Source organism: Morchella sextelata (genome assembly GCF_020137385.1).
Source record: "Morchella sextelata strain SCLS chromosome Unknown scls_4, whole genome shotgun sequence".
Lineage (NCBI taxonomy): Eukaryota > Fungi > Ascomycota > Pezizomycetes > Pezizales > Morchellaceae > Morchella > Morchella sextelata.
In genome coordinates, this window is record NW_025408619.1 from 319508 (window position 1) to 333358 (window position 13851).

The 13851-nt window shown below is 47.1% G+C and overlaps 5 protein-coding genes across 5 annotated transcripts; 1 reads left to right on the plus strand and 4 right to left on the minus strand.

The window, feature by feature from the left end:
* Positions 1-1427: 1427 nt before the first annotated feature.
* On the minus strand, positions 1428-2888 carry H6S33_010002 (uncharacterized protein; the record flags this gene model as incomplete). The annotated part of the gene is made up of 1 exon (XM_044841918.1): positions 1428-2888. One exon carries the CDS (start codon positions 2886-2888, stop codon positions 1428-1430), a length of 1461 nt encoding a protein of 486 aa, XP_044697145.1.
* Positions 2889-4038: 1150 nt separating this feature from the next.
* Positions 4039-5890, minus strand: H6S33_010003 (uncharacterized protein; the record flags this gene model as incomplete). The annotated part of the gene is made up of 2 exons (XM_044841919.1): positions 4039-5232; positions 5327-5890. The coding sequence occupies 2 exons, from the start codon at positions 5888-5890 to the stop codon at positions 4039-4041; spliced, it is 1758 nt and encodes a 585-aa protein (XP_044697146.1).
* A 1084-nt stretch (positions 5891-6974) lies between these two features.
* Positions 6975-7290, minus strand: H6S33_010004 (uncharacterized protein; the record flags this gene model as incomplete). The annotated part of the gene is made up of 3 exons (XM_044841920.1): positions 6975-7007; positions 7072-7119; positions 7177-7290. 3 exons carry the CDS (start codon positions 7288-7290, stop codon positions 6975-6977), a joined length of 195 nt encoding a protein of 64 aa, XP_044697147.1.
* A 781-nt stretch (positions 7291-8071) lies between these two features.
* On the plus strand, positions 8072-10105 carry H6S33_010005 (uncharacterized protein; the record flags this gene model as incomplete). The annotated part of the gene is made up of 9 exons (XM_044841921.1): positions 8072-8080; positions 8142-8340; positions 8393-8457; positions 8532-8566; positions 8627-8826; positions 8909-9195; positions 9282-9581; positions 9651-9845; positions 9926-10105. 9 exons carry the CDS (start codon positions 8072-8074, stop codon positions 10103-10105), a joined length of 1470 nt encoding a protein of 489 aa, XP_044697148.1.
* Positions 10106-11756: 1651 nt separating this feature from the next.
* Positions 11757-13494, minus strand: H6S33_010006 (uncharacterized protein; the record flags this gene model as incomplete). The annotated part of the gene is made up of 6 exons (XM_044841922.1): positions 11757-11886; positions 11946-12358; positions 12410-12460; positions 12528-13017; positions 13086-13201; positions 13267-13494. 6 exons carry the CDS (start codon positions 13492-13494, stop codon positions 11757-11759), a joined length of 1428 nt encoding a protein of 475 aa, XP_044697149.1.
* Between the last annotated feature and the right edge of the window lie 357 nt (positions 13495-13851).

The window sequence follows — 13851 nt, forward strand, 5'->3', positions numbered from 1 at the left end:
GAAACAATACCTTTGTGCCTGGTCGTTGCAATTTGGGGGCAACGCCAAGGTTTTAAATTCTTTATATACATGTGTTTCTCTTAGTTGGATGATTTAGCGTTATGGCTTGTTGTGGCAAGATTTGGGGGTTCCTCTGGCTGTCCGGAAGATCCTGAACCACATTCCCCGGTTGGATATTTTGTTTGACTTGAGCCTAAAAATGATCGCATGATTGCATTGTAGCACTTTAGGAAGAGATGTAAATTGAGGGTGATTAGTTACCGGGGGTAATGCCTGAATAAGGAAAGTAAAATACGATCTCTATATCATGAATTATCACTCGGTAGTTCGCTGTACTGTGTCGTGACGAATGCATATGTGAAAGTTATGTAAGGTAGCAGCTAGGCCTTTTCCCGATGCCAGTTATTCTGATGATACTTGTCGAACCAGAAGAAATATGAGGAAGGTTTGGATGAACTGTAGACCTCTCTGCTTCTGTAACGGGTACAGGAGTCTGAGAGTACTTCCTCCGAAGTGCTGTTCTGATGAAGGTTACTAACACCTAGACCTAATTCAATGGGGCAGTAATCGACCTGGGCTTATCTGGCAGAATTGTATTGTGAACGGCATCTTTTGAGTGGTGATGAGAAGTGTTGACGAAAAGAAGAGCCCAGCTAGTAGACACGGATCTGGTGACAAGGAACAAGCCTCACCCCTGTCCCGCGCCCAGATTGTCTGGCGACGATACTAGCATTACCCAGACAACCGCATATGTATGCTATATATCCTTGAGTCTGATTATTTGTTTTTTTCAATGCCACACGCGTTCTAGCGCGCATACGCTTAAGCTTTCTTACAGGAAGTACCGATTGGTGTGTACGTGGCGTTTCGGATTGCACTCTGACATGCTCCTAGATATATTATGCACTGTCTTTGGTGTAGCCGGTATCGCTCCCGGGTTTCAAAGGCAACCCATGAGGTAGTATATATACCGCAGGTCTATCTTTAGGCAGTATTCTATCTCCATGAGCGTCGTAGGGATCGAATGAGGCGGTATAAAGATTACATGCATGGGCCAGTTATCGCGAGTGATATTTTATGATTGCTAAGATGATACCCAAGTCTAGATCTCGCGAGCCAGTAGATGTCGATTCAAACGACTCAAGAATTACATGTATGTTAAGAAAAGCTCAGACTCATGAAGAAAGCAAAACTCTATGATATTTGATATAATGACTGAGAAGTTTAACTAATGCTAAAATACACATGAGAAATAGAGAGATTCACGTAGGTAATAGATGTTCACATTAGCTATATGGATCCCGAGCAGTGTGTCGTTAACGAATATAATTATGGATTTAGCAACCATTGAGCACTGTATTCACAATTCGACAACGTCTTTAATTAAAAGCGTATGTTTATCTCTGGCTCGCCACAAATCCTGCTATCTACATATCAATAGCAGAGTCATCTCCACTAGAAGAGCAACTGAGTGAACTATTGATATCTTCAATATTCTCTTCATCCACTGAGCTTACACCCATGATATTGACATTCCATTCGACATTATCCATAAGTCTTCCATTCTCTTTCGCAATCTTTATTACCTTCTCGATAAAGTCTAGGTTTGAAACCGCAAACACCTGTGCAGCTGTGCGGCGTTTGCGCTTTTCAAGTGAACGCCAAAAGGTAAAGATGCCCACGATACCCATTGAAGGATAAAACCCATGTATATCGATTTTCACCAATTCAGAGGGATTAAGTCTTGTGGAAGGATCGGAAGCCGCCATACTTGCCGCGTCTTGGGCGTCGATGAAGTCTTTCTTTCTATAACAGAAAAGTTTATACTCATCATTGCGTCCATTATCATCAGATGGAAATAAATCGATGAACGTAAAGAAGTGATCCTCCCACTTGTTTCCCGGATTTTCTTCGACTTTTCTGAGTTCTTTTACTTCACTCGAGCTCTGGATGCCTGAAGTTGCAAGAATGTAAGCGGCTTCCATCCATCTATTCTCTCTCCCTGTCGCCGCAAATTTAATCACTTCCTCCTCCGTCCAATTATTGTCCGTGTATTGTGGTTGGTTATTTGACCACTCGTCCCATATACGTATCGCTGCACCATATTGGATAACCTTTCCGTTTTCATCCTTCCAGCCCGCTTCCCGATGATTTTTGAGTGTCTCCTTAGAACCAATAACGTTGAAGATTTCTTCTGAATTTATATAAATCCGAACGGAAGTATATGTATAACTCCCCTCAACCCATCGCCCGTGTATCGATGCCTTTACCGCATACATAATACCTTCCACCAGAGCAAACACATCCATCGGCTTTCCCTGAAAAGTACTCTTTCTGAACATGTTGTTGTTCGAGTTCGGCCCGAAAAAGACACCAAAGCTGCCCTGTTCTTTCTTTATCCCCCTTTTCTCATCTATGGCCTGTAACTCTGAATGTCCGTATACATATATGAGCATCTCACCATCTCCATTCATTATTATGTCTTGCCCTCCAGCAATAGACCATGGAATGAGGTCGAGTTCGTCTATCCCGCGATACATTGGCTTCATAACTAGGCCTGGAAAAGCACGAAGGAATTCTCGACCCAATACAATCTGAATATCGACTTCCGGATGACTAGGGAAAAGCTCCTCCACCACCCAAGTAGAGAAGATGTGAGACCGATGATCTATGTCCAAGGAGATATCGGTCACCCCTATCAAGATATTGCCGGGTATAAACACAGGACCCAACTCCAGGTACAAACATCTTCTTTCTTCTTCAGTTATTTTTGATTCCTCATCAAATCCAAGCTCTTCGGCCACAGGCCTCAAAACAAACGAATGTGATGTGGTCTCATCTATCAGGCAGCGAACATTCATGCATTTACTTCGATTCTGCCGAGACATTGTCAATTTTGACATCAAAAAACGCATTATTTTGTCCCTAGGTGTTTCGGAAAGCTGCTCCTCAGCGAAGGTGTCTTGGACAAAAGAGGGTGTAGGTACGGTGACTCGTGCCGTAAAACCGTGATGCACCGTTAACCGGCTGTGGGGCTTGTTGGCAAAATTACTACCCAACTGAATAGGATCCCCCCGTTTTTCGCCTGAGAAAGTTGGAAAATGAGTGTAAGGAGGCAGTTGACTAACGTCAGTAGATGTTGAATCGTTAATCATCTTAGAGGCATTCCTTTTGGATCCTTTTAGTGATGACATTTTGCTTGCAATTGATAAATCCTTTGGAATCCCGATCCCTGAGGGAAGTTTTCTGTGTTGGGTATAATGATGTCCTCCTAAATGTCTAATCATGAGCGATGGCAGTTCATCCGATGGTAGTGACAGTGGAGAGTGACTGATGTCTTTCTAATTCGGCAAGATGATACGTTGTGTATCGTGCTTTACCGCTTTACTCATATATTGTCACTCGGTATCCTGAAAGAGTTAGCCTCATTTCGAGTTTGCGTGGCCTTGTTCTCAGCACTTCCTTTACTTCTCCGAGTGAGAACTTAGGGTAAACAAGATGTTCGGGCATTTTGAGCCTGTGTTAATTACATGTACGTACGTGTAGATCCACTGTAAGTATGGACTCCATGAAGAGCAGTGATAATTCATGCACGCACCGAAAACCTCCCCACCAGACTGGTCAAGATGCGCCCCAAACTCTGTGCTAGTAGCGTGCCAAGACCCGCGAGAAGTAGGATTCGAAAGGGCCTAGCTCGACTCATCCGTTACATGTTCACCTCACACCCACCGGCCACGCACCACGACAGCCTAGGGTGTAAAAGTGTTCACCGTCCTTCTTTGCTCGTCACCTTCTCAACCAAGTCAACGATCATGCCAGCGGAAGCTATAAACTCGATCAGAAATTATAAGCAGATCATCGGCCATTTGTCATTCTACTAATCTCTAACCTCAATAAGATACAGGCTACTAATACATCAACAGTAATACAAGATTGTGCTCATTACGTGTCTGCCACGGCAACAGATCCTATACACCCGCAGCTATGGCTAGCGGTGAATAAACAAAATAAACAACAGAAGAGTAGAGCACAAGGCCACTACTTTTCAGAGATTGGCACACGTGCCCGCTCACCCGCCGTAAGAAAACCGCAAATCGCCATCAAGTCCTCGCGGGTCGGTAGCTTTCCTTTATCATGAAGCCCCTGGAAAATCTGGAGGAGCTTCTGCCGGCAAGGCATTCCGAGCGCATTAATACGTGCCCCAGAAGCTGGGCTCCAGGGCCTCGTGAGCCCTAGAACATCCCCCCAGGTTTCGATGGTCCGCTTTTCAGCTCCAGGTTGTCTGAATTCTCCAAGAACTGCGTTGAACAGGGACTTAACACTGAGGAAGAACATCCTTTCACAAAGATCCTTTGCAGATAGACGTTTTATCGGATCAATATTCAGCAATTGCTTTGTGATCTCAAGTAATTCGGGAATATGTTTATCCCCGGGCGCCTTGGAGAGTTCTTCGAACTGGCGCATGACTGAATTTTTCAAGACTGGCGGACTACCATCCAAATAGAAGAGCTGATCTCCACATCTCCTCTTCCCATTGAGTTTCAACTCCTCAAATCGTTGGCCTCGGAATCCGTCCACGCCCGCCTTTCCCCTCTCAATATAGGTTGCAACTTCGGCGAATATACAGCCAAGTGCCCAAAGGTCGATGGCTTGAGTTACACGGGCCTCATCCTCGGACTCAGGAGCTCGACAGTCAGCACACTGTCCTTGGGATTTCCAAGATGTCTCGTAATGGTGCACATCTTTCTGTGTCATCTCCGTTGCAAGCCCAAAGTCCGCGAGTATGAACGTATCCTTATTCACGAGAATATTTGCCGGCCACAAATCGCCGTGCAAGTATCTCTTGGAAACTTTTTCGCCTGCTCTCGTGAGGACAAGATTATGTGCATCTCTTAAAGCGGTGGATATGCCATGCAGAGCACTATAGAACGTGAAATTGTGTTTGAAGCTTCCTAAAGGATTTCGCTTGTGGTCAAGCCCAAGAAAGCTCTCGAGATTCATTTCTTCACAACGGAACACAAGATTCCACTCTGTCCCGTTGATGTAGGCGTAGAGCAAGGGAGTGACATTGGGGCTTCCTAGCTCCCCAAGATATGCCAGTGGATTCAACTCTTTCCCAAACTCTTCAAGCATTTTGTTCTTTTGCATTCCATTAGTGTTTCTGTCGTATAGTAAAACTAATTGTTGATTTAGGGATTTCAAAACTTTGCGGATAACAAAAATCCGTCCATTCTAGACACCAGAAGCCAAAAAGATTAGTAAAGGCGTAAAAAAAACATTGACCTTCAATTATATGCATGGGATGATAGAAGAAAGTGTGGTATACCTTATCTGGCGTCAACCCAAGTTCTTGCAAAGATGGCTCTATCTGCATCTTAAACACGGTCCCAAAATTTCCAGCACCTATTTGTTCTTGCGCCATAAATGGCAACACACGATTACTATCCAAAACCTCCAGTTCTGTCGTCTTCAAGAACTTGTGCGGAATAAATTTATGCTGAATCTCAGCGAAGTACTTCCTTTTGTGGACTGGTTCACTCTCGATACTGAAGATTTTTGCATCCTCAAGGGCCTGGGTCCCAATTGGTAGCTTTCTCAGTCTCTGCTGACGCGGGTGGAACTGCTTAATGACTTGCGGACACCTCATGTATAGGAGAATGGCGAATATAGTGAAGAAGTCGGTGTCGGGGGTGAATATAAAGGTTTGAAATTCAGCGACACTGACGATGGGAGTCTTGATTTTAGATTCCTGAAGAATGCTGTCAATGATATCTTTTGTGAGGAGTTTTTTGAGTCCGGCGGGTTCGAAGAATGTTTGGCCGAAAGCAGTTTTCCGCTCGAGAGCTTGAATGCTCCGGCAGATCTTTTCGATAAGAGGGGAAGACGCCATGACGCGAAATTATTGATAAATGGGTGTTATTCAAGGTATTCGTCTTTAGAGGTTTTCGATTATAGTGAAGAAAAAAAAAGGTTATACAAGCTCTTTACGGTGGACGCAAGAGTTGAAGATTGACTATTAATTAATCACAACTGAAGATTGGTTTATAGGCTAAACGTTACTGATGTATAGTGTTCTGGAATCGGAATCTGCAATATCAGGATGGAAGGCTAACATGAGGGCGAAGGAATAAACTATTTAAGAAAATCTTCTTCAACATCCCAGAGATCTTATTTGGCCTCTCAAGGTCTATCTTTGGTGTTTCGATTGCAGGGAAAAAAGCAAATAAGCATACTTAATTGACGATATCGACTTATAGATCTAGAAGATCCTACATTCTGACTATAACTACTCTAAACGCGCGCATAATGAAAGGCTGTCTAGTTAACGAATTGATCTCTACTAGTAAAGTAGATCAAGCGGGTAAATCTCCTGTACGCATGCGGCAAAATTCCACCGATGTCATTTCTAGGCTGTGTGTCCGAAGCTAGGCTGAAGGGCTCTTAATTGGCGCCCAGGAGTTTGAAACCGGAGTTTTCTTATGGTGTCACTGATCTGGAACATGGTCTTCTATCATGACCATTGGCTAGTAACACTGCCCTGTATATTTAACCTCTATTTCATATCGTATTTTTCTAACTTGGTTCCTAGCGATAATTTCTCTCGATTGGAGTTTGCATTTATTTACTGTCGATGCGATCTTAATTTCAAGGTATATCAGGGTTTTATTATGCGAATAAAAGCTAGTAGGGACGAACTCGTGAGGACGGCTACCCCGACACAAGCCACGAGAATATTTGAACAGGCTGTCTCTCAATAGGAATGGAGCCCATTATGGTCGATCGCTGACCATGGTTCGGTTTATCGAACTATTATCCGTCAATCTCACTAGCGGCGATGCAACTTTGAACTCTTTCTTAGAGGTTATAGACATAAGAAAGTATTGATTAAGTCCTGGTAAAATGCTACAATGCAATATGATATGTTCCTCCTAGATGGAAACGCTCCAAAACACATTTTTAAAACAAATATTCCCTTATTCCGTCTCACGCAAACTTCTAATCTCACTCTGTTGGGGCTGTGTCAGTACCTGCCCGACAAGAAAAAGAAATGGCAGGTATATATGTGTCTACCTTCGTGAGCTTTCTGGGCGTTATTATTCTCATTTTGTCACCGCGTTGCTAGACACGCCATTAGCTCTCATTCTTGTGCCGGATACTAACAAACAGAGAACAAACCTCCCTATACCATTTGCCATCTACTGGCCCGAATAAATTCCCCAGTATCTTGTCGACCTTCTTTCTTGACATATAGCGATCCTCAAACACAAACTCTTCTGGGATGCCGGACATGATAATAACTTTAAAGGCTGGAGCTAATGATGGAGATATGAAAAGTCTTGGGTGAATGATTCAGAGGCCTTGAGGAGGAGGAAGGCAGCAGCCTGCCTGCTTAGATTTATATCTACGCCGCACTCTCAGAAATGGCTGTATTTCCCTGCTGGCACATCGAAGTGGTTGCGGCCTGGCCCGCACCCTAGTGGTTGTGGCCTGTACCCCCTGCAGAATCTGGCCTGACGTGTGTTGAAGGTTTCAGGTAGGCAACATCGAACAAGCTAGGCGCCAAAGCTTGTATTGGATTTTCAGAGCTAGGCAAACACACATAATGCCTCCAGATACCTACTCTATTAGAGTACATCTGCTCTACTTCGCCCAATTGTGTGGATAAGGCTTAACACAGTACACAATCGAAAACGAGAAATTCTCAATTAATAACACTTCTACCACAGTTCGCCAATTACTACATGTAGTTAAGTTATGTAGGCAGTGCAGTTCATGCACAAGTGACCCAAGCTGTCCAGCTGTCCTTGTGCGTATAGACTTTAGCGGATAACCGCGGGGTTCCGCCAACGCACTCTACGCGCTTCCACGAGGTAGCAGTTGTTAAATAGCTTATCGCGTCCCAGATATTCGTGGCCCCTAACCTGGGTTCTGGCCCTTGCTCCTACATAGCTGCTCACTTCCCTCTCCTTTGGAATACACCTGGGTCTATAAATGGGCAATCTATGCAATTCGCGACGCTTGCTCCAGCCAGCTGAGATAAATTACCCAACACAACCCCACCAGTAACACCATGGCCTCCGTAAGTAATATTTTTTCCTCAGCATCGAGTGCGGGTGTGCTAACATCCGACCCAAAACCAGGTTAGTACATGGGGAAAATACCCGTTCGGGATCACCCGCGTTGTCCCGTGTGTCGATAATCTGTATCAGCTCCGCGATGTGCTGGAGAAGCGCGGGGAAGAACTGTTTGTGGACCAGGAGTCTAAAGTTAGACTAGAGGTGTTACATCGCGGGATCCTGTGGACACCGCCGGTACAGGATCTGCAGGTAGCGAGTTCAGGTATGAGAATTGTAATCATGAGGTGGGTTACGGATAGTTCTAATGTAGGCAGGCTTGTCAGCGGCAGCCGAACCACACATCTCTAGCACTGCACAATTGGAGACATTCTTAAAGGTGGTATCCAAATATACTGCCATGCAGCATCCATTGACTCTAGGCAACCAATGAGTTAACTTGGTATTTATCCGTAGGAAACATCTAATGACAAAACCAGTACAAAGATTTTGTCCGTACCCATCCATGGTCATAGATGAAATAAGGTATCCCAAGCTAATACCGTAGATAGTCTTATTCACCAACTTAACACCTGGTCTCGTCTCAAGATAACCTTTGAGTTATTCTGTCTACTATGTAGCTCATACTCCATCTTCCCCAAATACCTCCCCTTTATCTTCGCCTTCGGCATCAAAGACGAGGAAACGGATCGTCACTTCTCTGGCTGCTCTCCACGGTTCCACTTTAATGGTGACCTGCCACTGGTATACGGTAGGTCTTTATTCATCCCCATGGATATACCCCGGGATTGTAATAACGAGTGGGGCTGTATATATGCACATCGTAATCACAGAGCTCTGCTACAACATCCGCTATTACGCCGAGAACGGGCGCGGCGACGAAGAGTTCCCTTGGTCGTGCCGCCACTGCGCCATATACCAGCAGTACTCACTCCAAGACGATGCGTCGGTCTGGGTGCTAGTGCAAGTACCGCTGAGTGCGCAAGAGGGACTGAAAAGGATTGTGGGTGAGAAGGGAGATGCAGGCCATCCGATGCAGTTGCATTTGCACTTCCTTGTGGAGTGCGAGAGGGGCTGGAGAGGATATGTTAATTGCTTGGGTGGGGAGCTGGAAAAGATGGTAAGTAACCTCCCCGGCGGAACTTGTTTATACGAGTCAGTTACATGTACATGCTTCTCACTTGCACCCTGTTACGGCCGAAATAGAGTGATCGGGTCCGGTTCCGTAGAATCAATAGTGTCAACTTTGGCGTAGAGTTCCAGCACAGTCAAGACATTGGCGTTCTCAGAAACAGGCTCAGTCAGGCGCTGTCTATCCTTGAAGCCAATCTCGACACAGCGCTCAAGCTAGCAGCCCACTATGAAAGCTTGAAACCTTACCGGACATGCACCATTGGTGCCGACATCTGCTTCAGGACGGAGCTGACCGAGTATGAAAGCGCGCTCAAAGGCCATATCCGGAGCATCAAGGAACTTCTCGTGACATCTGAGGATATCCGGCTGATGGTAAGCATTTGACTATTGGCATTGCGTGTGAACTAGTTATAAGAAGAATGTGCAACACTAACGTCTCAGATCCTCAAAGTCCTTGACTTCCGCAACGACGAAGCCATGGAAGGGAACAGCTCAGCGCTGAGGGAGCTTGCCGCCGACGCCGCATCGGAGAATAAGCTTCTTGTCACGCTTGCAGAAAAGACACGCGAGGAGTCACGGTTTATGGGCATTGCGACGGTGGTGGCGATGATCTACCTGCCGGCCGGACTGGTCGCTGTATGTTTACCCTTTCTTGGACCGCGAGGTGTGTGTGTAGTTGGTTGATTGACGGGGCTGTGTGGTTGTGCGGATTATAGGCGCTGTTTAGTACGAGCCTTGTGGAGATCTCGGAGAGCTCGAGTTTGGGCGGGATTGTGGTGAGGAAGCAGTTTTGGGTGTTTGTGTTGGCGACGATGGGGCTCATGGTGGTTACGATTTCGGCGGCGTGGGCGTGGAATTGTAACTCGAAGAAGAGGAGTGAGCAGGGGAAGATATAGAGAGGGGATTATTTTTTAGAAGATTGTTTATTAGAGCTTTGGTAATGATAGATAATAATGATTTAGATCAGTTCGAAAGGGCAGAATTTCTCTAGTTGAGAGTGGGTATTTACCAGCTGCCAGCTAACACCTTCACATCATTTCCCGCCATTTTCCTTGAATAACTTTTACAGAGTGTTCTGCCGTCTCTCTGGCTTTCATCTACTTATCTACCCATGGCCCACCCTCGATATCGTTATGTTTTCCTGTGTATCCAGCGCTCCACTACGACTACCACCACTAACTCACCGGAAACTCATAAGTAGATGTATCTACAGAAAAAAACATGCAGTACCGCCGCCTAGCGTTGAGCGCGGCAAATACTCAACATCCCCAAACAGTTTACTAAGCATGCCAAGCCCGACTGTCAAAAAGCCTGTTCTGGCGATCATTGATACCTCTTAGCGCAACGAGAGCGGTAATATGCAACAAACGGAAGTTCATACCCAGCTTGAAGATAGAGGAGTAATTTCGTGCCGGGCTCGTATACATATATATATCTACATGCTTGTATGCTGTTCGGACATGTACACAATGTTGTGAGTATCAAAATCCCATATAATCGAATCATCCGCCGTCGGCGTACGTGCTGGCTCGTATGTGCTCACTTCCGTCAAAGCCACTGCCAAATCCGGCACCTTGGATTTAACGATGAGCTGTATGGGGCTTACATGTATATACGAGCTCATACTGTCACCGCCAAACCTTCAAGACTCATATCATCACCAAATGCCTCCACTACGTATACTGCCACCGGAAAATCCTATATTTTAGAACGTTCAAGCACATAATAGCTCCTAGGATCCTATAAACTTAAAAAATACCACTAAGATGGTATGGTGAATAAACCTCCCGCCGGGAGTGAGGAACTAGCTGTATGCGTGTAAGCTACATCTAAGCTAGCGGCACACTGACGTACTAACAGCCGGACTGACGCGGCCCCCTTTCTATCGCGTATGGGTAACTAGCGCCAAAGTGAGTTCAAGATTCAATATATCACACCTGTATTCCATCGCCGGTAGTGTAGTGGTTAACATACCAAAACTCAGCTCGTAGGTGTTAGTGCTGTGAGGAGATCTTGGGTTCAAATCCCAACCGTCGACATCAATTCTTTTTTTTTTTTCTTTTGCGGGGGGGCTGCATGTACTTAACCCCGGCGGCCTGCTCCCCAGTCACCGGCCGTGTGGATCAGCCAGCTGATAATTCTTTCACACCCAGGGCAGATTAGCAGAATAGGTGTTCAGACACGTTATAACAGCTACGTGGTTGTAGCCGGTTAAGCATATGTGTTAGTTTTGAGGGGCTATAAAGCTAAGCTGCGGCACTCGCTCTCATCTTCCTTCGTCCGAGCATTCGACCTCGATCATCAACAGCCTGAAAACATCCATCTAGTGCTTGAAAAGCTAATACAGTTCCGTCTACGCCAATCGCTCACTGTTTCTGGGAAGTGATAAAAGGTCTACCCTACGACACTGACTACATACATACTTGTATTGACTCACAGGATATCACTCGTCGGCACACTATAACCGATTACTTTATAAATTATCACTACATACATGCATACATAACCGCATTCAGCACCCTCCTCCCTATAACCTAACCGCCCACCTCAACCCTCAACACCATCCGCCGCCTTATCAATCTCAATCCTTCTATTCACGCCGCCGCTGCTTCCCCTGCCCAGCACCAGCACCAACGGACACACCGCTGCCGCCACAACCGCCTCAAATATCAACGACCTACAATCCCACCGTCAGTTCTCTCTCAACCTCAGTCGATAGAACGTAAGTAAACATACCTCCTCATCTTCCCTCCATCCCCCACATCCTTCAACGCATCCATCACCAGCAGAAACACCGCACCTAGCACCTGTCCCCCACACCACAGCAGCGAGCTCGTCAGCTCGGGACTCACCGGATGCGTCAGCTCCACCACCCACTCGAGCACCACGGGCAGCAAACTGAAGCTCGTGGCGCCAAGCACAGCGCACACGATGTAGGGAGGCGCGAGGGCGCCGTTGACGTCGACGACCCAGATCAGCACGATGTAGCATGCGGCGATGAGGGGCACTTGTATCTTGATGGCGAGGAGGAAGCTGTGCGTTCGATCGATGAGTGGGGAGATGATGGCGCTGGTGATGAGGCCGACGAGGATCAGGGCGGCGCCGGCGAGGCCGGCTTCGTCGGCGGTGTAGCCGTAGGGGAGCATTATCTGTTCTTACTGTGAGTGTTGGGTTGGGGGAGCGATGGAGAGAGTGCTTACCTGGTTCAAGAGGGAGGACATGGCGTTGAAGAAGCCGAGATAGATTGAGAACTGTAGGCGCAAATCGTTAATCTTCCGCCCCAGTATAAGTACACAGTTCATCGGATAGCCTTCTTACCAGCAGCCAAACGATCCAGAACTCCTTATTCCTCAACACCGCACCCAGAGCCTCCTTAAACGGCAATTTCAGCGTCGCCGCACTCGCGCACGGCGGCGTCGGCGGCCTCGCCTGCACCATTACACACGGCACACAGGCCACCGTCGCAATGACCGACACCCACAGCACCATTCCCGGGATCTTGTCCGGGCTTGTCGCAATCATCGGGTTAATAAGCTGTCCCAGCGCCGCACCAAGAGGGTTCGACAGACTCGCCAGCGCAGTGGCCGAGATGCGGCCGCTGGAAGTGAACCAAAGGTCGCTGTAGTATGTGGGCGCCGAGAGAACAAAGGGCTGGGCGAAGCCGATCAGGATCTGCCCGACCATTACCGCGCTGAAGGACTGTGTGCGCGTGCCGGCGTAGCGGATCCAGTTCCCGGAGAGGGTGAGGACGGAGGCGGCGAGGATAGCGGTCTTGACGCCGTGGTGGTTGAGGGTGTAGATTACTGCGCTGCAGGAAGATGGATGGAAGTGTCAGCTACGGACTGACTGCCTATATAAGAGGACTGGATCACGAACGGACTGGCAACCGCAAAGGCAAAGAATATCACCGTCGACAACCAGTTCACCGGCGTCTGGGACGGCAGCCCAAACCATATCTGCGAACTGTCACTGACAGGCGCAAACGTGAGCCACTATGTCGTTACTCCCCAATCAGCAAACCAACCCAAGCAACCATTCCAGCGGGTGTAAAACTCACGCCCCAAGAGATCACGATATTCAGCAGCATCAGCATCCCCAGCCCGAGCCATCGTCGTTTATACACTCTGTACACCACCGCGCCTGCCTCCTCCCCCGCAAATGTGTTTGGACTGTCGCTGTCTATTCGGCCCATCCTCTGCCAGCCGGTTTCGGTATTTGGATGATCGTGGTTATGGTTGTGTGTCGCGGAGCCTGAAAGTAGGCCGAGCGACTCCAGGAGTGCCATCGTGTACCGCTATATATGGTCTTAAATTCTTGGAAGGCGGGGCAAACGCTCCTGTTGTTGGGAAGGGGGGATGAAGCAAGATAAGGTAATTGGCGTATGTCTCGTCCCAAACCAAACTCTTACAGATGGATGGTCTCGCAAAATGTGGAAATGTGGAGGCGGAATAAAAAGCACAGATTCGTTAAAAGAAATGGGTGTGCGGCTGACAGGCTGATAGCTGGCGGCAAACCTTGTCGAGAATCCCGGCCTCGACAAGCCTCTTGATCTCCCATCTGGATAAACATCCTTGTGCAAACTGTCGATTGGAAATGATTCTCGCAGGCAGATAACCTTAGTTATTTACTCGACTCTCGTACC